Source organism: Cydia strobilella, chromosome 26, assembly GCF_947568885.1.
Source record: "Cydia strobilella chromosome 26, ilCydStro3.1, whole genome shotgun sequence".
Taxonomy (NCBI): Eukaryota; Metazoa; Arthropoda; class Insecta; order Lepidoptera; family Tortricidae; genus Cydia; species Cydia strobilella.
This window is the reverse complement of record NC_086066.1, coordinates 8,299,528-8,327,172: the sequence shown is the minus strand read 5'-3', so window position 1 is coordinate 8,327,172 and position 27,645 is coordinate 8,299,528. Positions and strand designations below refer to the sequence as shown.

The 27,645-nt window shown below is 39.6% G+C and overlaps 1 protein-coding gene across 1 annotated transcript in view; it reads right to left on the bottom strand.

Moving 5' to 3' along the window:
• LOC134753378 (pancreatic triacylglycerol lipase-like) overlaps nt 1-23,638 on the bottom strand; it is a 36,298-nt gene extending 12,660 nt beyond the window's left edge. Inside the window, exons 1-7 of the mRNA XM_063689265.1 lie at nt 23,566-23,638; nt 22,391-22,574; nt 20,485-20,633; nt 19,795-19,896; nt 18,902-19,048; nt 18,445-18,637; nt 16,116-16,253 (exon numbers count right to left, since the gene is read on the bottom strand). Of these exons, the coding sequence (XP_063545335.1) occupies nt 16,116-16,253; nt 18,445-18,637; nt 18,902-19,048; nt 19,795-19,896; nt 20,485-20,633; nt 22,391-22,574; nt 23,566-23,611 (959 nt within the window). The 5' untranslated portion in view covers nt 23,612-23,638. The remainder of the gene's footprint in view (nt 1-16,115; nt 16,254-18,444; nt 18,638-18,901; nt 19,049-19,794; nt 19,897-20,484; nt 20,634-22,390; nt 22,575-23,565) is intronic.
• Nucleotides 23,639-27,645: the final 4,007 nt, after the last annotated feature.

Here is a 27,645-nt window from a genome sequence, read left to right as displayed (position 1 = left end):
AGTCATTCGTCTTTAAACTTTTTTTTATTTCGGTACACAGACATACACTTATTCGCAGTCAAAAAACACATACGTTCTTTTTATGATTTTCGGGTTAATCACCTCCACGAACCACACCCCTGCGTCTTTCCACATTAAAGTTTTCTGTTTAAGAGGCACTGAGAGGAATGATCTAATGTTGTGTTTTCTTAGCACCTCCAGCAGAAGCCCCTCCGCATGGTATCCCGAGTGTAACTGGAGGATGGACCTCTGCTCCAGGAGTTCTTTGATCAGCTTCTTGAGATCGCTCCGGGCCGCTTCCCACTTGTAAATGTCCACGTCAGGTGCTAGCGCCTCGATTGCTGAGATGAATGCAATATTTGTTTCATCGTTATCTCCACATTTATAATTGTACCCAAACCCCTTGTTACTGAACCACAGCCTCACAACGAGTTCAATGACGTACTCCATTGTTATTTTTTGATTTTTTAAATTAATTTTAGAATGCGTATGCACCAGTTGCACGTTGCCGGTATTGTGGTCTCATTTATGATAGCCTAATTGGAACATGTATGGTTGTGTTACGTAGTCATGAGCGGTGGGGGGAAATGACCAAACGGGATAGTCTTATGTATCGTAGCAGAGAAAGCGCTATTATTGTTTGTCCTTGTCACATTTTTTTTATTCACCACAATTAATTTAGTATGGTTTATGGTGGTAACAAAGAACCCGACCAAATCACGTAAGGTTATGTTTGGTATGTTGTCATGAATCTTAAAACGTGTTTTTAATTTCGCCACATTGCATGACCACGCGTGCACGCGAACGGCACGTCTATCTATATTAAATAGGTACTAGGTTCAATATTAAAAACCGGCCAAGTGCGAGTCGGACACGTACACGAAGGGTCCCGTGCCATTACGCAAAAACGGCAAAAAACTCACGTTTGTTGTATGGGAGCCCAACTTAAATACTTATTTTATTCTGTTTTCAGTATTTGTTTTTATAGCGGCAACAGAAATTCAAAATTATTTATTTGTATAACATGCAGTGGGTTACAGTTGTGTCGAATCCTCTGTTTAAGTTGATATAACTTGTATTAGGACAGACAGACAGACAGACAGTCAGACAGCGGAGTCTTAGTAATAGCGCCCCCGTTTTTACCCTTTGCTTGGGTGCGGAACCCTAAAAATTGAAGAGTAGGTCAACTCCGATATACGCGAATTAATGAGCTAACAACTCCACTAGCATCGCATGGGTTTCGTGACCAATAGGCACAATCAGACTTTTAAACGTTCTCCCAATCTGGCTATCAGACAAGCGCAGGCCAAATTCACTTTCAAGCACATAGCGCAGTAAAGATTCAATAAATAAACCCCGAATCCAGATATACACGAATTACACAACATTTTGCATGAATGAGATGAGAATTGAATTAGCATCAAAACTAGATGAGAATTGGAACAGTATAAGTAATTCAAATATTATGTAACTTGTTTTATAGTTGGTCTTCAAGTACTCAAATACATGGTCGGCAACGCACATGTAACAACTCTGAAGTTGCGGGCGTCCATAGGCTGCGATGACAGCTTACCATCAGGCGGGCTGTCTGATTGTTTGTTTATTTGTTGGCAAACTACAAACTACATACATTTAATAACCACATGCGACAAAAGTCCAACTGCAAAGAAAAGTGCGCCAGTACAAACATACAATAGTATTTGCAGGCGACCTGTCTGCTTGTTTGCCCGTCGATAGACGCGAATTTAGCATATATATATAGTCGACAAGAAATTGGGTGACGTCATATTTATTAACTTTTAGAATACGTTGAAAGATGTTAACGCCGCTACTAACTGTATGTCAGTCAAATTTTAATAAATACTATTATCTACCTGTTTAGACTTGAGTAAAACTCTCTATGATAACATGTCCAATTTTATTAGTGATAAGCACAATATGTACACCCAAATTAAAAGAGAAAATTTTCTATGGTAAAGATGAAAAGAGATTAATTTTAAAACCCTTGTATGAGGACATTATAAAATAACTAAATGATTGGTAAATAAATAATTACTCATTCACTTTTAAACTTTTTTTATTTCAGTAAAACCTACCTATAGTTTGCCAAAGGACTGTCTCATTTCAAGCATAGACAGAAAGAATCATTAGACTTATATTGACCGGGATATAGACCGTGATTACTTTTTGAATTGTTCAAAACTCCGTGAATCATTCAAAACTCTTATAGAAAGAATCATACTACTACATAGTACTAGCACCCAAAAGAAAAGGATGATTATAGTTTGTATTGTTCTTATTTACTGACAATTTGGTTTAACCAACTATATCTACACACCCAAATTATTGCGCAATTCCCCATTCCCTATTCAAAAGGAGTAAGTAGGTGTTTAAAGGGTCTGGCAACGCGCATGTAGCAACTATGAAGTTGCAGGCGTCCATAGGCTACGGTGACACTGCTTACCATCAGGCGGGGCGTATGCTTGATTGCCACTGACGTGGTACAGGTAATAATTTTGAAAAATATATACATATAACTTTCGGCAATGCGCTGGTAGTCTCGTACGTATATCCCACACTAAAGGTCAAAAGCGCCGTGAAATTCCATGGCGGTTACACGCTTAGGTCACGTTAATGTCGCGACGGTCGGCGGGCGGCAGATAAATACCTAAACTGAGGTGGAAATAACGGCATATTTAAAACCTGGACAAGTGCGAGTCGGACTAGCCCACCGAGAGTTCCGTACTTTTTAGTCAGAGGAACCGGACAAGGCGTTCATAGGTTACGGTGACTGTTTACCATCAGTCGGGGTCGTATGCTTGTTTGCCACTAACGTGGTATTAAAAAAAGCTGACAAGGCGTTCATAGGCTACGGTGACTGCTTACCATCAGGCGGGCCGTCTGCTTGTTTGCCACTAACGTGGTATTAAAAAACCGTAAGTACAAGATGTTCATAGGCTACGGTGACTGCTTACCTTCAGGCGGGGGCCGTCTGCTCGTTTTCCACTAATGTGCTATAAGAAAACAAACTTGTTGTACCTTTTTGCGGTTGGTAAACTACAAACTCCATACATTTGATAAGCAAAAGCGACAAACCCAACTGCAAAGAATAACGTGGTATAAAAAAAACGGACAAGCGTGAGTCGGACTCGCGCACCCAGAATTCCGTACTTTTTGTTAGAGGAACCGGAGTAACCGGACAAGGCGTTCATACGCTACGGTGACTGCTTACCATCAGGCGGGTTGTATGCTCGTTTGCCACTGACGTGGTATTAAAAAAAACCGGACAAGTGCGAGTCGGATTCGCCCACCGAGGATTCCATACTTTTTAGTGACAGTTGTGGACCATATGACACCATTCATAGGCTACGGTAACTTCTTACCATCGGGCGGGGAGCCGTCTGCTCGTTTGCCACTAACGTGGTATAAAAAAACCGGACAAGTGCGAGTCGGACTTGCCGCGAATTTCACACAACACCTAGTCTCACTATGATTCTGCTGCTGCTCACATATAGTCTCGAAATTCGAACTTGTTACACAGTGACGAGGCGGCCTAGAGGTTCATCATCATCATCATGCATCAGAGACGTCAGCCCGGTTAGCTAAAGAATAGCGCCGGTTCGAATCCGACCTTAGCCACTGTGCTGTGCATGGATGCGCCACCCCGTCACTTTTTTGTTTTTTTTTTTTTCATTACAAACTTAGCTTACAAAGTGTACTCGGTGCTGCTAGCGCCATCTATACATTTTTAAACGTAGCTCCCTCTAACGGATCTTTGCCTAACTAACAAGTGACGTGGTATAAAAAACGGACAAGTGCGAGTCGGACTCGCGCACTGAGAATTCCGTACTTTGTAGTGACAGTTTTGGGCCATATGACGTCATTCATAGGCTACGCTGTAGATGCACGTATCCACTGACGAGGCATTAGCGGCATCTATACTACACTATACATTTCATAGCGGATGTTTTTGGAACTAACTAGCAGCGTCCACTGACGAGGCGGCATCTATACATTTCTTAGCGCACTTTTGAAACGTAGCTTCCTCTAACGGATCTTTGCCTAACTAGCTGCGGACTTTTTTAGAACTACTCGGATGGCAGCTCATCTATACCTTTTTGTAGCGGATGTTTTTGCAACTAAAACTTCCACGTCCACTGACTCTAGCGACATCTATACATTTCTTAGCGCACTTTTGAAACGTAGCTTCCTCTAACGGATCTTTGCCTAACTAGCTGCGGACTTTTTTAGAACTACTCGGACGGCAGCTCATCTATACCTTTTTGTAGCGGATGTTTTTGGAACTAAAACTTCCACGTCCACTGACTCTAGCGACATCTATACATTTCATCGAGAACCATTAAGCGAATCGATAACTCGCATACAAAGTGGCGCCATCTAGCGGTGATCATTGCGGAACTAACAAGTGGCGCCATCTCACGGATCTTTGCCAAACTAACTAGTGGCGCCTCTGGCGGATTTCTATGGAACTCACAAGTGGCGCCATCTAACGGATTTGCTATGAAAATAACAACAGGCGCTCTTACACATACACAGTGGCGCCATCTAGCGGGGATCATTGCGGAACTAACAAGTGGCGCCATCTATACATTTCATAGCGGATATTTTTAGAACTAACTAGTGGCGCCTCTGGCGGACTTTTATGGAACTAGCAAGTGGCGCCATCTAGCGGATCTTTGCCAAACTAACTAGTGGCGCCATCTGACGGATCTTTGCCAAACTAACTAGTGGCGCCATCTGACGGATCTTTGCCAAACTAACTAGTGGCGCCCCCTAGCGGAAAAGTTTTGGTCTAGAACGGGAGGAGGAGGAGGGGCTAGAACCGGCACAAACTAACTACTGCTGCCCGGTAAGCAAAATTTGCCTGTGTTGGGCAACACCACTCTTCGTTAATTAACAGATTGTTACACGAAAATTTCAAGTACTACAAACTTTGAAACTGATGAATTTGAAGTTTGTAACTCACGAATTTGGCTTTTAGACTGAATCATTAAGTGGTATTTGAATGGACTAGCAACATTTTGAGCAGGCAATTAGTCTGTTTATATTTAAACTATACTTGTTATGCATGAAACACAGTTCATCAATAAATATTTGATTTCTATTTCAAACTAATACTAAAATATTTAGATCAATATGGTTTCACTCACTATTATTTTCATTTTATTTTTTAGCGACTAAAAATAATATTAAGTGAAACCGTATTGACTTAAATATTTTGAAATATGTCTCACAATGGTTTAATTTTGATTGATACTAAAATAAAAACCACTGTTTATAAGATGAGTTTACCCTTGTTCTTGGTGCTCCTGCAGGTGCTCCATGTCATAGCATCTTGTTGATTATATAATGCATTATGTTTTAGTTGTTAAGGAGGAAGCAGAATGCGTGGATGAAGAGGAGTGTGTGAAGGAGGAGTGCTCGGTCAGCACAGACGGGTGCGGCGTGAGTGAGGCAGCCATGCTGGCCGGCCTGTATGACGAGCATGTGGTCAAGGACGAGCTCGTGCTGGGGCCGGAGCGCCCGCATCGCCCCACAGTTGCTCTGGTGGTTCGCAGTATGTTGATTTTTTCTTTAACATGTACAGAAAGCTGCAGAGATAACTGATCCCCTTGCATCGAAAATTCTATGCAGGGGGTCATGTTCATTTTTTCTTTAACATGTACAGTAAGCTGCAGATATAACTGAACCCCTTGCAAACAAGTTTCTATGCAAGGGGATCAGTTATCTCTGCAGCTTACTAATATACACAACTCTTTATGGTTACAAACTGCATTAAATATGAATGTTCCCAATATAGTGAAGGTCATTTATTGTCTGTAGGCAGGGCGCTGGGTGACGCGGGGGGTGGGGGAGGTGGGGGGGCACAGCGCGCTCGGGACTGCTCCGTGCGGCTCGAGCGCCTCGCGAGCCACGCCGGCGCCGCGCGAGACCACCGGCCTAGAGGGACCGCCCCCAGCGACACCGCCACGCCACCCCACACAGACTCTGATAACGAACAGGAAATATACAGACCTAATTATGACAAAGAACCGGTGTGTGATCTTTGTGGCGAGAGATTTGATTTGAAATCTGATTTGATAAAACATGTTGCGGTGCACATTCATGTGCCTACAAGCGCGGATCTGGGAGCGGGCAGACCTGGTGTCTCAGGCAATGGTGAGTTGTAGTTTTTACTATAAAATGAAATGTGTAGTTTTTATTAACACACCACAACTCGACATTACAACTGTTAATTGCTTCCGGAAACCTCAGAAATGGACACTTCATTGTGTCATCAGCCATCACCAATATCATCATCAGATTAAGACATCGAAATATGACAAGATCTCTTTTATTATCATAGAATGCTTTACTGTACTATAGTTAAACGTATGATTACTCTAATTATCTAATGAAACCCGTGCCTGGGCGCCGTCTTTAGCGGTCACGCAAACTATAACAAGCATTATGCCTACACATACGCACACAAACAAATATTATCGGTCCGACAGCTGACGGGGGGGCTCCGACAGGGCTGAATTTATCAGAAGCCTCTTTCCGATATCGGATGACGGAAGGCGCTTATGACAAAAACAGCTGCAGGAGAGTGCCATTGGCATTAAGTCCGCCTTTTTTGCGTTGTCAGTTTTTAGTAATAATGATTGATTAAATGCATAAATAAATACAGAGAAACACATAAATCTTACATTTTACTTCCTTCCGACATCCGATATCGGATCGGACAATGTGAATACGCTCTAAGGTCAAAATTGGACAAAACCGGCCGCTACCTTGAATTTCTTCATTTAATTTCTCTGATCAAGATGTAAATCGATAAGATAAATAATAAATAAATAAATAGATATTATAGGGACATTTTTACACAAATTGGCTAAATCCCACGGTAAGCTCAAGAAGGCTTGTGTTGTGGGTACTCAGACAACGATATATATAATACTTATACAAACACTTAAATACATAGAAAACATCCATGACTCAGGAACAAATATCTGTTGTTCATCACACAAATAAATGCCCTTACCGGGATTAGAACCCAGGACCATCGGCTTCACAGGCAGGGTCACTACCCACTAGGCTAGACCGGTTGTCGATATCTGAGGATCTGAGAGGCCCTTTATTATGAATGTGAGGTCAAAATTGAAATAAAAATTGCTTCCATCTTGAATTTTCTTCTAGATATTATTGTGTTAGATATTCGTTTCTATGGGGATTGCTCATGTAAGTTAACGTTTTCGTTTCTGAGGGGGAGGAGGGGTTGAGTCCCAGCTCTAAAGTAACCTAATGTTTTTGTTAGACATTCGATTCTCCGGGATCGCAGTTCTAACCTCACCTAACTTTCTTTTATTTTATTTTACTTTATTAGGTACTACCGGTCTGGCGTAGTGGGTAGTGACCCTGCCTGTGAAGCCAATGCTCCTGGGTTCGAATCCCGGTAAGGGCATTTATTTGTGTAATGAGCACAGATATTTTGTTTCTGAGTCATGGGTGTTTGCTAAGTATTTAAGTATTTATATATTATATATATCGTTGCCTGAGTACCCATAACCATAACACAAGCCTCCTTGGGCTTACTGTGGGACTTAGTCAATCTGTGTAAGAATATCCTATAATATTTATTTATTTATTAGGTACACTAAACAGATATCGTACAATATCATGAGAAACATACAATTGCACATTATGACTTTTCTGGGGGACTTAGATATAATTATGACAGATCACTAGTTATAGCTAATATATTTATGTAATTGTTGCAGCACCAGCGGTGGTGTCGGGTCGGCGGCGCTCGTGCGCGGTCAGGCTGGAGCGCGTGCTGCTGGACGCGGCGCCACACACCGCCGAGCCCGCACACACACACACCGCCGAGCCCGCACACACACACACTGCCGAGCCCGCACACACACACACCGCCGAGCCCGCACACACACACACCGCCGAGCCCGCACACACACGCAACCTCACCATCACCACCGCCAGCTATCAATGTCACCATTGCGGGAAACGGTTCGGGAACAAGTCGGTTTTGGTGAAACACATACGCGCTCACTTGCCGTTAGGACCGTCGAGTAACTCGACCCGAGAGAACGATGCTTTAGAACATCAACAAAGTCAACAAACGTTACACAAAGATAAAAAGTATTTCGTAACAGTTTTACGGAAACCTGAGATGACACACCGTGGGGCGAAGCCTTTCAAGTGTAGGTACTGTGACTACAGGAGCTGCAATAACTTACGTAGACATGAGAGGATACATACAGGTGAAAAACCCTTTAAATGCAACTACTGTGATTACAAGTGCAAAAGGAAAGGACAGTTACAGATTCATGAGATGATACACACAGGTGAAAAACCTTTTAAATGTAACTACTGTGATTACAAGTTCAATCAAATAGGATCCTTACGGACCCATGAGATGATACATACAGGTGAAAAACCCTTTAAATGTAACTACTGTGATTACAAGTGCAATCGAAAAGGCTCCTTACGTAGACATGAGATGATACATACAGATGAAACACCCTTTAAATGCAACTACTGTGATTACAAGTGCAAACAAAAAGCATACTTACGGATTCATGAGATGATACACATAGGTGAAAACCCCTTTAAGTGTAAATACTGTGATTACAAGTGCAAACAAAAAGCACAGTTACGGATTCATGAGATGATACACACAGGTGAAACACCCTTTAAATGCAACTACTGTGATTACAAGTGTCATCAAAAAGAAAACTTGCGGACTCATGAGATGATACACACAGGTGAAACACCCTTTAAATGCATCTACTGTGATTACAAGTGCAATCGAAAAAGCTCCTTACGTAGACATGAGATGATACATACAGGTGAAACACCCTTTAAATGCAACTACTGTGATTACAAGTGCAAACAAACAGCAAACTTACGGAATCATGAGATGATACACATAGGTGAAAACCCCTTTAAGTGTAAATACTGTGATTACAAGTGCAAACGAAAAGCACAGTTACGGATTCATGAGATGATACACACAGGTGAAAACCCCTTTAAGTGTAAAAACTGTGATTACAAGAGCAAACGAAAAGCACACTTACGGACTCATGAGATGATACACACAGGTGAAAACCCCTTTATGTGTAAAAACTGTGATTACAAGTGCAAACAAAAAGAACTCTTACGGACTCATGAAATGATACACACTAAGGTGAAGCCTTTTGATTGTAGTAACTGTAACTACAAGTGCACTAACAAAACAAGTTTACGACGACATCAAATGATACACTCGGGTGAACATCCTTTTCAGTGTAATTACTGCGAATACAAGTGCAGGCAGAAGGCATACTTAAAGAGACATATGAATCTACACACTAGTTAAAGTTAAGAAGCATTGATATGGCCACTGTCATTAGATGTGAATGCGGAAGTCCCCAGGCCGCTTCTTGTATTTTTATTTTATTTATTTGGACTATAGTCTTGATGACAAATTTCTATTAATTGTATCAATCGATCAGGTTTGTTTTCGGGATCAAATGCCTATATGGGAACCATTGCATTAAAGCAATATAAAAGTCAGAAATGATAGTCAAAGTCCGACAGTCGTACTTCACTCGCGAAACTCTGCTAACAAACCGATAAGCCAACGTGACGTCAAGGTCACTGAGAGCCCATCTTGAATGTATGGAAAATAAGTAAAATTGCGATTTTGTCGGTGAAATATTGCGTTTATGCATATAGTTGCCATACAATCTTTTTACTTTATTCCTTTTTGAAAGTTAAAATAAACTTAAAATTTTGAAACTTTAAACCCTGTATTTTTTTTATCATTTCCATATATTATTTTAATATCCACATTATTGTCATAAATTGTTCATTCGCTATCTATTTTACTAGATTTTGTTATAAAATTCAACATGTGTCATCATCCCTATTGTGATTAGTTGATTACAAGTGCAAAACGAAAGTTACGGAATTATGAGATAATACATACAGGGGAAGCCTCTTGAAATGTAACTACTGTGATTACATACAAGTGGAATCCGAAAGGACGGTTACGGACTCATGAGATGAAACATCGCTCGTTAAATGTTGCTACTGGGTCATTCCAGCGAAAACCACACCACAGGTGATAAATTCATAAACTGTTTAACATTGAAATCAATATCTAGAGGAAAGTTCATGAATCATATTTTTAGGAATCAATAAGTTTGATTCTTTTTTTTTTAATTTATTGAAATTTGAAATAAAACTATGAAAACGGATTAGAATAGAATAGAATAATATTTATTCAGGCAACACATCATTCAAAGATACATTACAAATTCATTCAATTTCATTACAAAGATACATTAATAACAACAAGAAAGAAAAAAAAACAAAGGTGAAAAATACAAAACTAACAGTTATCTGTTAGTTTAGTTGTTGTATCCTTATGGATGTGAGGCTGAAATGGTCTCCACTCAGCAATGCAGTTGGCACGACTAAGCGTTGTCAACGGCGCTGGTTTTCTGTGGAGCCAGGAGGAGAGGAGGTGTGCGGAACGACATACTGCGCGACTTGTGTGTCAGGTAATAATAAATAAATAAACATTTGTCAATAGTAAATATGAAATATAAATACTTGTATATTACAGCAAAGGTACACGTATTATACATATAAATTCATTATATTGCGGTAACTAGAAATAGACTTGGGGGTTAGTAATATTTAGGAACTGGAGCTATGTAGAATGATGCCCTTAGGCAGCAATACCTTGTTGAGCTATTAGGTGTGTTTTCAGTTTAGACTTGAACCTACTAACAGTCATGCTCTCCCAAATAGGAGGTGGAAGGTTGTTCCAGCATTTCGTGGCAGCATAACGAAAACTGCCACGAAATGCAGCGGTATTGTGCCTTGGGCAAACCAGTCGGGGAACACGTCTAATACGACGCTGGTAGAAGGCCATCTTATCATGGAAATATGTGGGTTTCTTGCTGTTGCAAATACCAAATAAGAGTGTGGCAAAATGTAGGGTACGTCGACCATCCATATGTAAAAGCTTGTTCATATTGAGATACGGAGTAATATGGGATCGTGGGGGTATTGGAAAACAAAAACGTGTGCAGGCGTTTTGCAGGCGTTGAACGATTTTCTTAGTACGAGAGAGTAAGCAGTTACCATACACCGTATCCGCGTAGTTAAGCTTGGATAGGATGAGTGTGTCGCACAATTTCACATTTCGCGTATATTGAATTTATAATACATCCCGACGTTTCGAACCCTTTACAACGTTCGTGGTCAACGGGTGACTGAGGAAAAATTACAAAGTGCAAAAATACCCACATACTAATAGTTATTTGTTATACAAGGGTGCAAAGTTGTATTTTACCCGCGAGTGTTTTAACACACGAGAAGTAAAATACATTTGCACCCGTGTGTAACACAAAACTTTTCCCCTCACTATAGCGAGGAAAGTGCAACATCCACAGGCGTTAGATCATCTTCATCAACTGGAATCACTGATTTTTTTACGATATTATTAAAAAAAAACTGGAAATTCTGTACTTTTACGTGAGAAGTTTTTAAGTAAAATTTTTGTTGACAATGTTGACATTTCTGACGTATAAAATGTCAATGATGCGTTTTGAAATTGCATCGACTTAACTTGTGCGTTCAGAATTATATTTAACATAATTATTAAAAAACAAACGTTTATTATGGAATTTTAAGGTTTATGACTTCAAATCATTAAATAAAGCTAAATCTGGTATTTTTTATTAAATTCTCAAACCATTTATTTAATGATAATTAATATCGAACGAACCATTATTATGAGCGTTTTACGTTTTGTTATCTGTCAAGCTACTTAAACACGCTCCATCCAAGGTCAAATTACTTTCCCCACTAGTGGATAAAATGCGTTTTTCCCCGCTTGTTTTAAAGGATAAAAGACGGCTTTCCGAGCTAGTGAGGGGAAAAATAATGAACAATCATAGACTATAAACTTTAAGACTGGTTGTACATGCAAAATCGGTTCATAAGGCTAGTTATACACTACAATTCTTTTCAAGTAAAGATATATATACATATATATATATATACGCGATAAAAACTACGCCGGCTCCAACCCTACACCACGGACCCGAGAAGGTTTAATTCCCTCCTAAATTGTAGGTCCTACTAGTATGTGGGTATTTTTGCACTTTGTAATTTTTCCTCAGTCACCCGTTGACCACGAACGCTGTGAAGGGTTCGAAACGTCGGGATGTATTATAAATTCAATATACGCGATATAATCCGTTTTCATAGTTTTATTTCATGAGTAACTATCGCGGTAACCGAAGACAATATTATTGAAATTTATTTAGTCAACACACACTAGTTAGTGTAGTTAGTTTATTTAGTTTGATTCTAATTTTAATCGTTTTTGCATTTTAATCATTTTTGAACGTGCCTATAGTAGTAGTTTTGATCATGCCGTCACAAGGTGCTGTCCTACCCGTCACAAGCTATGAGAAGCATTTTTATATTCTTTTTTACAAATTGCATAAATTATACATGTATTTACTTCAGACAATCTCAGAAACAATATATAAAAAAGTTGCATAGTTTGTTACAATTTGCGAAGTGTCTCAGTGCCCTCGCAGAGGAGGGGTCATTTGATGTCCCACCCGTCACACTTCTAATACCATCTATTCCTAAGGGAAGTAATTAAATGATCAGCCATTTTTAAAACTGTTCTGCAAAAAAAAATAGCCATTAAATCATTGTTCAGCAAATAATTCACAAACGGCCAACATTATAACCAATATCCATCTGTTTAATAAATAGTTGATCTGCAAAATTATTGTTTGGTCAGCAAGATTTAAAAATTGGTTGGCAGTTTAATTGAGACGTATGCATATTAAACAAATGGTAATCTGGTATAATAAGATGGGTTGCGTTTGATTTGAGAAAACGGCAGGGTTGCAGGCGGAGCGGAATCGTGTGCGTGCATTTCATTCGATGATTATTAGCAGTCACATTGCGGTCTTCTAACGTATTTTTGGTGATATTTATCCGTTTTGCTACTTTGAGAGTATTATAGGTGTAAAAAAGAACATATTAGCTACTAGAAAAGTGGGTTAGGTTAGGTTAGAACTGCGACCTTCACAGAAAACTACTGCTACTAGGAAAGTGGGTTAGGTTAGGTTAGAACTGCGACATTCACAGAAACATACTACTACTAGAAAAGTGGGTTAAGTTAGGTTAGAACTGCGACCTTTACAGAAACCAACTGCTACTAGAAAACCCAGGTTAGGTTAGAACTAATTTTTGCGGATCAGTTAAATTGTAATCCAAAATGAAATAATTCGCTTACCCACTGACTGCTTAACAAAATTTGATTAATGGTCAAATAATTAATTTGCCAACCAAATCAATTTAGAGCAGCTCATTATTATTTGCTAACCTTAAGTTGCTGATCAAATACACATTTTGGCTGACCAAATATATATTTTTGTTCATCAAAATAGGAATATTTTGCAGATCGATTAAATAACACCCTATTTCTAATAAAAAAAAAAAACATTTTATTACTTTTTTCAATGGTGAAGTATAAAATGATTATTTGGGTTTATGATTATATATTTAATACAATATTGTAGTTGTTAGGAAGAAATAAATCAAAGTGTAGGTAAAAAGGAGTAAAAATGTCCCACCCGTCACTTTGGAATGACCCTACTGTGATAAACTAGTGGCTCTGAGAACTATAGACCTCGCTATAAGTTTAAAAAGTGTTAAAAATAAAAAATACTTAGTTACTTCATTGAGTCATTATTACAGTGAACTCCTAATGGTCTTACAAGTGACAAACGGCATAGACCCTATTGGCACTTAAGTCCTTTATGCCGCATTCTACCATTTGGACCATTTCCTTAAATAGAAACGCAAGAAAAAATCTATTTAACTGTTTAACCTGCTCGCAAAATTTCACGAAAATCGGTTGAGAAATGCGACCTGCAGTAGGCACATGATTGACGCGACAGTATCTCGCCGCGAGATAGACTACCCGTCTTTTACTAATTGTATGAATTAAAGGGGGCGGCGAGATACTCTTGCGCCAATCATGTGCTAGCCCGGCAGAGAAGAACATCCGGACATACGAAAGCTGTGAGCTGTAAACCACAGATCCCATGACTGCGCCATTTTGTTTTTTTTTTTTTTTTAATTAGTCTACTTTGGTGTCCCACTGCTGGGCAAAGGCCTCCCCTCGCTTTTTCCACTCTACCCTGTCATTGGCATTTTCCCACTATTTGGAGTAGAATGCGTCCAAGTCGTCCCGCCATCTCCTTTTCGGTCATTTTGAATATTTTCCATTTTCCGGCAACAAATGGAACCGACAAAAAATAATATCTATCCTACCTAAATAGTCCGTTTTCTTTTGGGCATGCTTATTATTTTATTTATTTGGGACCACCAACAGACAATACATCATGAAAAAATAATCTGTAGACGTCACATTGAGGTTAGATGTTTGTCCAATTATAGGTAACCACAGCTAAGGGGTCATCCATTAACATCACACATTTAGGGGGATTCCTCAACCCTACAACGAAGCGGCAGCTGACGTCCACGAGGGTTCATCATACATAGCCGTTAACCCCTATACGAGTTTTCGCCCGGGAGGCGATTGGTCATGGAAATCTGTTCCTGGCCCGCGGTCTATAAGAGTAATTGTAGGATATTTATACCTACCTACTGGAGTTAAGTTAAATAATAAAATTAAAATAAACAAATATATTAATACATTTATTTACACACCGAACTAATCCTTAAAATAACAGAAAGGAATATTAAGAAAATCCTTAAACCGTTACTGGGAATATAGCTCAAATATATAAAATAAAACATATTTTTATTATTAACACGTACAGTGGGTCTAAATTAGGGCCAGTTTTACCAAACCGTCGTTTAACGTCTTTACAGTTCATTCAATTTTGCTAATTAAAGTTTGACAGTTCTCTATGCAATGAAAGCTGCCGCCATTTTTGACTTTAACGTTATTGATTGGTTGATTGTACGTAACTCGCCTTACTTGTAGTATATTTGGGTCAATTTTTAAATGTGGTATTTTCTATAAAAAGGGACCTTATTGTCGAGGGCGCTTACGCCATTATCAACGATGCTCCGATATAAATACAATGCCGCGCGACGCTGTGCGGCGCAAGCGCCATCGACAATAAGGTCCCTTTTCATATAAAATGCCTCAAATGATGTTAAGTTTAGCCTCGAGAGAAAGGCGCGGCATCATTGGTCTGCAGGTAGTAGATTCCGGATGATCTGTAAAAAAGAGTATGATTTAATTGATCATCAATTGGATCATATTTTAGGCCAAATGGCACACTTAGGGTAACGCATGTATGAGATGGACTCATGGTCATATTTTTAGGGTTGCGTACCCAAAGGGTAAAAATGGGATCCTATTACTGAGAATCCGCTGTCCGTCCTTCTGTCACCAGGCAGTTTCTCATGAACCGTGATAGCTAGACAGTTGTCATTTTTTGCGGGTCGCTACCCACCGATGTGGGGAGGTCAATCTTCGTCTTTGGGGGACGAACTGGCTGCTGTTGCGGGGCAGCTCTTCGCTACCGGTCGTTACCCAACCCCACGACCCCTAGCCCGGTGATTATCGACTAATCCAAGAAAGTTGCACAGTTGAGGACTGCCAACCATCTAAGCGGTTATCATGATATGATACGATTTTTTTATACCACGTCGGTGGCAATCAAGCATACGGCCCGCCTGATGGTAAGCAGTTACCGTAGCTTATGGACGCCTGCAACACCGGGGATATTACACGCGCGTTGCCGACCCTATATGATTTATTTATCTCACAATATACAATTGCACTTAAAATTACACATGGTAAATTCTTACATTATATTGTGGTTGTCAGCGACTCAAGGATGACTCACGCCTCACGCTAGACCGGGCCGGGGCCGGGCCGGAACTTCCGGTGCTTCGTTTATGGAAAGCACCTCATGATCACCAATCAGCCGTTATAGAAAATGACATAATGGACGCCTCAGCCCGGTTTAGCGTGGGTCCTTAAACCTGTCACAGTCAAAAGGGAAAGAGAAAAAGCAGCATCTTACCCAGTCTTAGGTCTCAATCCTCCCATCTGTAGGCTTCCCCATAGAATGCAGTTGCCAGTCATAGCTCCGACGTAAGTGGCGCATCTAGTGCCAGTGAAGCCTCCAGTAGTGATGGATTCAGCGAAGTACTGGTAGCATCTGCAAAAAAATGAAGTTTTTTAAAGGAATTTGAGAAATTTCCTTACACGAACGCTCCTGTCGTGGAATGAACTTGCTGCCAAGGATTTCTCAAGAGATATCAGTAAGTAAAAATGAGGGCTATCGCGTTTAATTTCGCCCCCAGGGGCGCTAATGTAGATGTAGGTCTTTCAAAATGTCGAATGCGTAAAAGTTTTGGGGGTTTCAAGCTTTTCTATCGGGAATTTTCACTCCCAATTCATAATTGTGATAAATCTTTGTCCATCTTTGATTAACCATGGTAAACAATAGATATAGCTCAATAAATGTTAGTGGTTTAAAAAAGGTGCCAACTAAAATATAGCTTGACCAGCTATATTTTCAGTCAGCAAATCTTGTCAGTACAATAAGGCGGCAAATTTAAAAAATGTAGGCGCGAAGGGATATCGTCCCATAGAAAATTTGAATTACGCGCCTTTTTCTACTGACAAGATTAGCTTGACCGGGTATATGCTAAATTAAACAGGTTGAAAAAATGACACATTTAGACGTTAAAAAGGAAAATACCTTTGTGTGTATTAGAACGTATTGATTTAATAAAAATAAGCATAGAAGAATTTCAAGATCTGTTTTTCTGGACCAACATCTACAGTGGCGCCAACTGGTGAGCACAAAAACGGTAGCCCTCATTTAGGGGGATGATGAGAGTAGCTGTATGTTGCTTCCTATGAAAGCAGCTGCTTAATTTGCTATTTAATGGGTGCTTTACACGATGGCCCAGCGCTGGACCAGCGAGATGGCCATGCGATGGTTGAGAGCACGCACTATGGAATGGGCCACGTGTAGATCCGAACTCACCATCGCTGGCCCACTAACTGATGTGCGGACGAAAAACCATCACCGTGGCCATCCCATCGGCATCCCGCCACGCCATAAGCCATCCGACACCATTAAGGGGCCCACTGACTATCAGTCCGCCGGACGATAACGGCCTGTCAGTTGTTTGGAACTGTCAAATTTTTGTTCTAACAGGCCGATATCGTCCGGCGGACTGATAGTCAGTGGGGCCCTTTACCCTGTCTACACGCTGGCCCATCTTAGTGGGTAAACAACACTAAACTACCCGACATTAGTATATCTCAATCGACATTTGCTGGGACGTCACTCTTCCGTGAACACAGCTAGTGCAACCTAGTTGAAACGTCGGAAAAAAGGTAATAGTTATTTGCTATACAAGGGTGCAAAGTTGTATTTTACCCGCGAGTGTTTCAACACACGAGAAGTAAAATAGGTACATTTGCACCCGTGTGTAACACAAAACTTTTCCCCTCACTATAGCGAGGAAAGTGCAACATCCACAGGCGTTAGATTATCTTCATCACTGCAATCACTCATTTTTTACGATAATACGATATTATAACAGAAAACTCTGGAAGTTGTGTATATTTACGTGTCGGAGTCGGTGAGAAAATTTCTGTTGACAATTTTGACATTTCTGACGATGCGTTTTGAAATTGCATCGACTCAACTTGTGCGTTCAGAATTACATTCAACATCATTTAAAAAAACAAATGTTTCTTATGGAATTTACGGTTTATGACTTAAAATCATTAAATAAAGCTAAATTTGGTATTATTTATTAAATTCTCAAACCATTTATTTATGATAATTAATATCGAACGAAGAAGACCGCTAGGCTAAAGTGGGACTGGGCAGGTCACGTCTGCCGCATGCATCCGGATAGGTGGGCTAGTATAGCCACCAAGTGGATGCCGCAAAAGAAGCGCGGACGTGGCAGGCCCAGGCGGAGATGGCGGGACGACTTAGACACCTTCACTAATAACTGGCCGGAAACAGCTCAACAACGGGAGTCATGGAAATCTAAGGGAGAGGCCTTTGCCCAGCAGTGGGATACTACAGGTTATTAAAAAAAAAAAAAAAATATCGAACGAACCATTATTATGAGGGTTTTCCGTTTTGTTATCTATCAAAAGCTATTTAAACACGCTCCATCCAAGGTCAAATTACTTTCCCCACTAGTGGATAAAATACGTTTTTCCCCGCTTGTTTTAAAGGATAAAAGACGGCTTTCCGAGCTAGTAAGGGGAAAATTAGACCCGGTAATGACATTAATTTATGTGTACAAAACGCGAGAGTTTAAAGTGTTAAACTTCCATACTGTGTAAACTGTGTTACTTATGTTATTGCATACCTGGCATGGTCACACACGGGGTCGCTGCACCCAGGCATATTAATCCCGCCGTTGGGGTAAAAGTCCACCTGTCCCATGTTGGCGATGTACCCCAGCAACCCCGCGTTGGTGTGAATCACCTCAGTGTAGGCGCCGTCGTTGGCCTGGAAGCGGTGTTCGTTGGTCAACCAGCCGGGGAGGGCCGGGTCCAGAGCTGAAAAGATTGATTTTATTATTTTTAGTCGTGCTTGCACATGGAGCAGGGGGGGAGGGCTTAATTGTTAGGACGAACACCCATTAAGTAAGGGCAAAGTTAGGGTTTAGAAGGATCTTTAGGCCCTACAAGACGTGAGGATGGCTCTTGGAGACCGAGGAGGAACTTTTGGAGGTCTTATGAGGATACTGGCGTCTACCCAGAGAGTGTCCGATGATGTGGATCTGCATAGCATGTCTATCTATCTGTTTACTCGGAACTAACCAGTAATGTAAGCGGCTTTGCCGTTGAGGTTCCTGCCGACGATTCCGGACTGATGGCCACCCAGAGAGTGTCCGATGATGTGGATCTGCTCAGGAGTGGTGCCCGTGGAAGCCATTAACCAGTTTATGAAGTTGGCGACACTTTCACCTAAAATTTAGACGAAAAAAGTTAAGTGCGGCCAAGGAGACATTCGTTAAATTACTTGCTGCCTATCGAAATATTATACAATAGTTATATAATAATAGTAGTTTATTTGACTTCTACATAATGAAAGGCATTGAAATAATAATGTTGTAAGCCTAATTATGTATAGTTCCATACATTGCTTTATTTATACACATATCATAAGCTCTCTATTTGTTACGGGCGCGTAGCCAACGTGCCGGTCATCGTCATCTCTCTCTATCACTCTTCCCCACTAGTGCGACAGTGACAAATGCGTTTCGTTTGCTACGGAGGGTTAACGATTGCACGTTGGCTACGCACCCAGGAACCACATTTTACGATCAACATTGCGGAATTTGATCACTCAATAAAACATCATCTCGACTGATAGGCAGCGCTGGTGGCCTAGCGGTAAGAGCGTGCGACTTGCAATCCGGAAGTCGCGGGTTCAAACTCCGGCTCGTACTAATGAGTTTTTCGGAACATAAGTTCGTACATAAGTACGAAATATCATTTGATATTTACCAGTCGCTTTTCGGTGAAGGAAAGCAATGTGATGAAATCGGACTAATCCCAACAAGGCCTAGAGTTTCCCCTCTGGGTCGGATGGCAGTCGCTTTCGTAAAAACTAGTGCCTACGCCAATTCATGGGATTAGTTGCCAAGCGAACCCCAGGCTCCCATAAGCCGTGGCAAAATGCCGGGACAACGCGAGGAAAATGATGATACCTGAAGTGACAGTGTTGGTGACAGCGGCGAGGTAGTTGATGGTACCGGCTCCCACGCTCCAGTCCACTGAGATCACGTTCACATCCTCGGCGGCCAGGAAAGCTGAAACATACCATCGTTACTAAATTAACCAGAGCTTGCTATTGGCCCTCCTACACCTACGTAAGTTAGGGAACTCTCTGAGATCTTAGAAAATTTGATGACTTTATTCTGGCGATGATAGATTTAGTTTATATTATAAATGGTTGAAGCATACTGATGATGTTCCCAAGCATGGAGGATGAAAACGGACCGACGGTTATCGTCGAAGTTTCATTTGACAAACCAATCGTTACCAAATAATTATTTCGCAACCATTTCATTTCCCAACCCCATAGTTGGGAAATGAAAATGACGTACTAGGTTTGGTTAGGTTAGGTTGGATTATGTAAAGTTGCGAAATGAAATTCGTTCAAATGAAACTTTGGCGAAAAGTTTTTTTTTTATACTACGTCGGTGGCAAACAAGCATACGGCCCGCCTGATGTTAAGCAGTCTCCGTAGCCTATGTACGCCTGCAACTCCAGAGGTGTTACATGCGCGTCAGTCGGTCAGTCAGTGTGCGGTCAGTTGGTTGCCAAGTGAAATTTTGCAATAAAATGTTCGGCGAAAAGGCAGAGATCCCGAAGAGAGATATAGTGTGTCTGTATACCTGGTATAAGTACGCTGTTGACGTTGCCGAGCAAATCGTCGGTCCAACCGTGGACGATGAAGATAGTTCTGCGGTTACTGTTGTAGTTGGTGCTGCCGAGCAGACCGTCTTCGCCAAGCAGCAGCGGCTGGCTTACTATGGGATTGTTTCTGAAAAACAAACGGCTTCTTAGCTTAGGCGGCATCGGGTGACCCTACCTACGTGGGGGGAGGTACCGGGTTCGAATTTATTTGTGTTTATCACACATATTTGTTTCTGAGTTATGAATGTATGGGTGTTATTTAATCGATCTGCAAAATATTCCTATTTTGATGAACAAAAATATATATTGGTCAGTCAAAATGGATACTTGGTCAGCAACATAAGGTTAGCAAGTATTTCTAAATCAGTTTGCAATTAATGTTATACTGAGCTGCTCTAAATTGATTTGGATGGCAAATTAATTATTTATCATTAATCAAATTTTGTTAAGCAAGCAGTGGGTAAGCGAATTATTTAATTTTGGATTACAATTTAACTGATCCGCAAAAATTGGTTAACTGAAAAATCTGTTGATCAGCAAATGTCTAACCAACCTACTCTACCCTTTGCTGATCAGCAGTTTTTATAATAAAAAAATATCGAGTATATTCAGTATTCTTGATTTAAATATTCGCGCCTGCGTTAACAGGTTCATTCACCAACTCACTCACTTCCGTTATATCGGTTTACCTATTCACATGTAGTAGCTGTAGTTTTATATGAAATAAAATATATCCAAGTGTTTGGAAGTGTAGTGATGTGTATTAATTAATTACCGTCCTCCTCCGGCACCCAAAAATATAAGAACCATCATTCGATTACTTCCCTTTCATTTTGTCCTTCAAAAAACTTACTGCACACGTTGTTTTCTAGTAGCAGTTGGTTTATGTGAAGGTCGCAGCTCTAACCAAACTTAACCCACTTTTCTAGTAGCAGTTGGTTTCTGTAAAGGTCGCAGTTCTAACCTAACCTACTTTTCTATTAGCAGTTGGTTTCTGTAAAGGTAGTAGTTCTAACCTAACCTAACCCACTTTTCTAGTTAGCAGTTGGTATCTGTTAAGGTCGCAGTTCTAACATAACCTAACCTACTTTTCTAGTAGCAGTTGGTGTCAAACAAGTAATCATCGAATGAAATTCATGCACACGGTTGGTTGCTCGTGTCACGTGGACTCATTCCGCTCCGCCTGCAATTCTGCCGATTTTTCAAATCAAACGTAACTCGATATATTATATCAGACTAGCATTCCTTAAATATGCATACCTACCTCTCAATTAATCTGTTTAAATAAGTACATGTTTTTTCTACCCAGGTAGCAAAATGACGTCAGCGACGTCATAATTACGGCATTATTACGTCATAATGACGTCGCTGACGTCATAATGACGTATAAATGCTACTGGGGTACTAACCAATTCTTAGATCTTGCTGATCAAGTAATTATTTTTAAACGTAATAAATATAAGAGCCTCGGTAGAGAGTATCATTTCGTTCCATTTGGAGTTGAAACTAGGTCCATGGGGTCCCAGCGCGCATAAGTTGTTTGCAGAAATCGCGAAGCGTCTGGTTGACGTAACTGGTGACCGAAGAGCTGGCGGCTTTCTCGCACAACGTATCAGCATTGCGATACAGCGGGGAAATGCCGCCAGCATCCTTGGTACAATGCCTCAAGGGCCTATTTTAGATTTAAGCTAGTTATTAATTTCGTTTACGTAGTACCACTGTATATATCTTGTATTTAAATAAATGTTTTTACATTATTTTTTTAGTTCGACTATTTATTAAGCAGATAAATTATAACAGAAGCAGATTGATATTGGTTATATAATATCGTTACAGTTATCAAACACTCGAAACCCAAAAAAAATGAGAGATATATTCAATTACCTGGTGAAGAGATGATAAGTGTTATGTAATTCTGGCTGGAACCTGGCAGCCTCCATCAGATCGGAGACCTTCAGCCAAGTGTCCACCATGTGGACCACGCCATTGCCTCCCCTCATGGGCTGGAAGCGTTCGCCATCTCCGCTCAGCTTCATGAGAACTGGGTCCGAGATGTCAGTGGGCAGAGCTGGAAATTAAATTAAAGTTAGTACAAACCCCCAAACAAACCTGTTTTTAAACGACTGTTTCGCAAGCATCTTTTGAGAATTTGAATGTTTTCTATCTTGTATGCGGTATATGCCTGTAGTAGGTAATATGTATTAGTTTACCCATCCATAATTATATCCGCTTTGGTTTACCTTTTGTTTATTTTATTTTGTAATCATATTTTGTTGGTTTATTTTATTACTAACTTTTGCCCGCGACTTCGTCTGCGTGGAATTAGTAATTTGGGTACCTTAATTCTTAAACAAATCTGCTTTTTAATACATCCTTTTTTCACCCCCAAATTGGTCCACATTATACATTTCCACCCCATTTTTTACACCTTTAAGGGATGATTTCGGGGATAAAATTATTCTATATCCTTTCCCACAGCTCAAACTATCCCCATACCAAGTTTCATCTAAATCGGTTCAGCGGTGACACACAGACAGACAGACAGACAGACAGACAGACTTTCGCATTTATATATAATATATAATATACAATATAATATATATATATATATTAGTATGGATTACCTACATATGATATTGGACTTCACAGTTAAATTTCTCCTTAAGTATAAGTTATATAATAATAATAATAAATTTCTTTATTTCAATAACACAACTAAAAGTTACATTACTTATAAATAGGTAAGGATGGAGGTACATACATCAGTCTGATTTAGGTACGTAAATAAACTAATTTAGTTGTAAAGTTATACATTATGAGAAGAATGAGTCCTTTACTCCCCGTACTAGTTAAAACTGTATCACGGTGAAGTAAGATTCGTCACCCGCAAACATAATATTATTGCATAGGATTTATTACAGTAGTTACAAATGTGTAAGCAAAAATAAAATTAGAATCGTATACATTTATGAGACGAACAAATAATATCTATATATATATATATAGTTGTGTGTGTGATAGGGTAAAACGAGGAAGATGATAATAATTTGGAAACAAACCTGCTGCAGCAGCTATGGCGCCCAAAAGAACCGCTAAGTACTTCATGTTTTCTGACCGAAAGATCGTCTTGGTATGACGCCCCTAAAATGGACGCTTCACTATTTATTAAAACATCCGATCAAAACGCTATCTTTACGTATTTTAATTGATTAATCGAATTCCATTGATTTATCGGATTAAAAATAAAAATACATGAAATAGATGTATTTTTAGGATTCCGTACCCAAAGGGTAAAAACGGGACCCTATTACTAAGAGTTCGCTGTCCGTCTGTCTGTCACGAGGCTGTATCTCATGAACCGTGATAGCTAGACAGTTGAAATTTTCACAGATGATGTATTTCTGTTGCCGCTATAACAACAAATACTAAAAAGTACGGAACCCTCGGTGCGCGAGTCCGACTCGCACTTGGACGGTTTTTTATTGTATAAGTGAGAAAAAATAGGCATTATTTGTGTGACAGCAAACCAAAGATAAGATCTTTTAAACATTTTGTGATAAAGAAAGATAAGCACGTATTTCCCTATGTTATTGATTGACTTGTTTTTCTAGATTAGGAATGTTTATGAGCCCAAAATAGAGCCCAAAGTAAAACCGGGTGTGGCCTGTAACATGAGCAAATAATTTTAACATAGATGATAGATGATACTTAATATTGTCTTGTTACCGCGATAGTTACTCATGAAAACTATGAAAACGGATTATATCGCATATAAGGATCTCACGTTAGACCGGGCCGTGTCCGGGCCGGAGCTTCCGGCGCTTATTTTTCTATGACATAACAGGTGATCACGTGATGCTTTCTATAGAAAACTTAGCGCCGGAAGCTCCGAGCCCGGACACGGCCCGGTCTAACGTGAGTCATCCTATATTCACCCATTCACCCGTTGACCACGAACGCTGTAAACCAGTGGTACCCCTTTGACTAACTAGGAACTCGATGTTACCCCTCCTCCATAATCATTAATATTTTTTCTTATAGATAGGTACCCCGTAAAATGCCAGTTTTACCCCCACGGGGGTAATTACCCCCAGGTTAGGAACCGCTGCTGTAAAGGGTTCGAAACGTCTGGATGTAATGACGAACGTAGCATAATGTATTATTACAATTTATCATTGTATTATTTTACAATCTATAATTTAATGTAAGCAAGTTTTATTTATCCCAGGTAGCAAAATGACGTCAAATGACGTCAGCGACGTCGTAATGACGTAATAATGCCGTCATTATGACGTCGCTGATGAAAATGAAAAAAATGAAAAAATGAAAAAAGTTTATTGTGCAAATTTGAGTATACAATAAATCACGACCCTGTGTCCTGAGCTAGGAAACCCTGTGTTACAGGACCCAGTTTCGTTATGATGTCGTGATGTCATTTTACGTCATTTTGCTACCTGGGATATAGCCGTTAACAAAGGAATCTATGCTTACCCGCCACATGTTTTAGAATCGCACACTTGGGAATATAAAAACATCACAAGAAGTTTAGAATAAATTTAAAAGTGGAAAAATTACTGCCTTGGGTGAGACTTGAACTCACGGCCTCTGGATCGATACTCCAGCGCTCTGCCAACTGGTCTTGGTGGCTCAGTTGGCAGAGCGCTGGAGTATCGATCCAGAGGCCGTGAGTTCAAGTCTCACCCAAGGCAGTAATTTTTCCACTTTTAAATTTATTCTATTTTTTTTTTATATATTTAAATGTAAAATAATTAATTAATTATTTGGCACATATGTAAATAATAATATGTATAATTTTAGATTAAATAAGTATGTTTCCCTATGTGGAACTATGTTGCCGTGCCCTAACAGGGCGTCACATGAACAGCTTATATTTAAGAACACCTGTACCTGCTATGTGATATGCAATAAATGATTTCAATTTCAAAAAAAAAAAAATTCAATTTCAATTTCTAAGCTTAATAGCATCGATCGCAGACGTTTCTGCTTGTTATCACAAGAAGTTATTATCTGTTAATTAGCTTATGTAAGTTTTTTATTGTTTTGCTCATTTTGTTATTACTGTCCCTCTAACAAACATAATATGTATTTTGCATTACTGTTAACGCTCAGTAGCCAACATAATTTTTGCATGTATCGACCTATCTCATTAAGTGAAATGTAATAAACTGAAATAAATGTCATATACGAAGGAAAAAATGACCAAAGCCTCCAGTGTCCAGAGCTGGAAACGAACCAGCGTACCCCGTTTACCGGACAGGTGCCTGAACCGCTCGGCTATCCGGTCACGGTGGCATGGGTCGAAATTTCCAAGTATATGACAATTCCCGAAGGCTTGTGGCGCCCCCTCCACACACTCACAACAAACACACACTCACACACAGCTCTGCACACTGGAGGCTTTGGTCATTTTTTTTTCCTTCGTATATGACATTTATTTCAGTTTATAGTTTAAATAGTAGTGTGTCTACTTGAAAAACCACAAATTAAAATATTTTCATAGAAAATAATTTAATTTGTTCTTAGAGTGAAATGTAATATTTCTTTTGAGACAAATAAAATATCTTTAACCCGATATACCGGACGTTAGGTATGTCCCTGGTTCCGTGGAGTTTGGGAAGGGTGCTAGTGACGCTACATGTGTCTTAGACACACTGCCTCCTTCCTAGCGCAAAAGCGGCCGAAAACCTCAAGATTCACAAATACAGGGGTCTTGACCCCGAGTATACTTTCATGCCCTTTGGGGTTGAGACCCTTGGCCCGTAGGGTCCTAATGTTCTACAGATTTTTAAAGAGCTATCCAAAAGACTAGTCTTCACTGGGACCGAATAGCTGGCAGCTTTCTCGCGCAAATTAGCATCGCAAAGCTGATCTGATGATTGAGACACGAGGTGGCCATGCCATAGGTACTCTGCGATAAAACAACGCAACCAAATTGTGTTTGGGGTTCTTAAAATTGACTAGATGAGTATTAGTTGCCTGTGAAAAGAAAAGTACAGTCAGCGATAAAAGCTTGTACCAAAAATGTTTTTTTTTTTGCCAAAAACTTATTTTTTAATGTAATTTATTAATTATTAGGTATAATCTATAAAAGGTATCCCTATCTAACTCATTATCTGTTTTGATTTTCGACGTCACAATTAATCTACTTTACCTTGAAACTGTTTTCTGCGTGTAAGTACTTATTGAGATTGAGATATCTATTGGTAAAACCAATACGAGTATACATAATATTAAACTAAGTCCCCCTGCCGCATCTGTCTGTCTGTATGTTCGCGATAAACTTAAAAACTACTGAACGGATTTTCATGCGTTTCACCTATCAATAAAGTGATTCTTAAGGAAGGTTTGAGTGTATAATTTGTAAAGGTTTTGTGTAAATTGGTTGAACTACCCATGCGAAGCCGGGGCGGGTCGTTAGTTATAAGACTTATAAGTAATTTTACATGTCACCTGGCATGTAAAACTTCAAAACTTCAAAAATCGTTTATTCAAGTAAGCTTAATAATAAATTAATAAGCACTTTTGACATGTCATACAAAATATAAGTAAAAATTACAATCATTAATAATAATAAAAAAATAATAATAATAATAAACAATACAATTGGCAACAATTAGCAACAAATTAAAAGATAATGTCAAACATACATAAAAGGAATAGGAGTCAGCAGAGTACAATAAAATATAAATATTAAAAGTGCAAAAAAAGGCACAAGTCAACTCAGTCCCAGGCATTTTTGTCATTAATATAATCCTTGATATTATAATAAGCTTTACCAATTAATTTACTCTTAATATGTTTTTTGAATCTATGCAATGGAAGTTCAGTTACACTACTTGGCAGTTTATTGTAGAACCGTACACAGTTACCCTTAAAAGAGTTTTTGATCTTTTGCAGCCGTGTAGTTGGCACTGCTAGTTTGTCCTTGTTTCTGGTATTAATGTTATGAATGTCACAATTTCTTTTAAAGTTATCTATATGTTTATGAACATATACAATATTTTCATAAACATATTGGGAGTATACAGTCAATATATTAATCTCCATGAACTTATTTCTAAGCGATTCTCTAGCACTCATACCATGTACATACCAATAGTAAACTAATATAATATGTG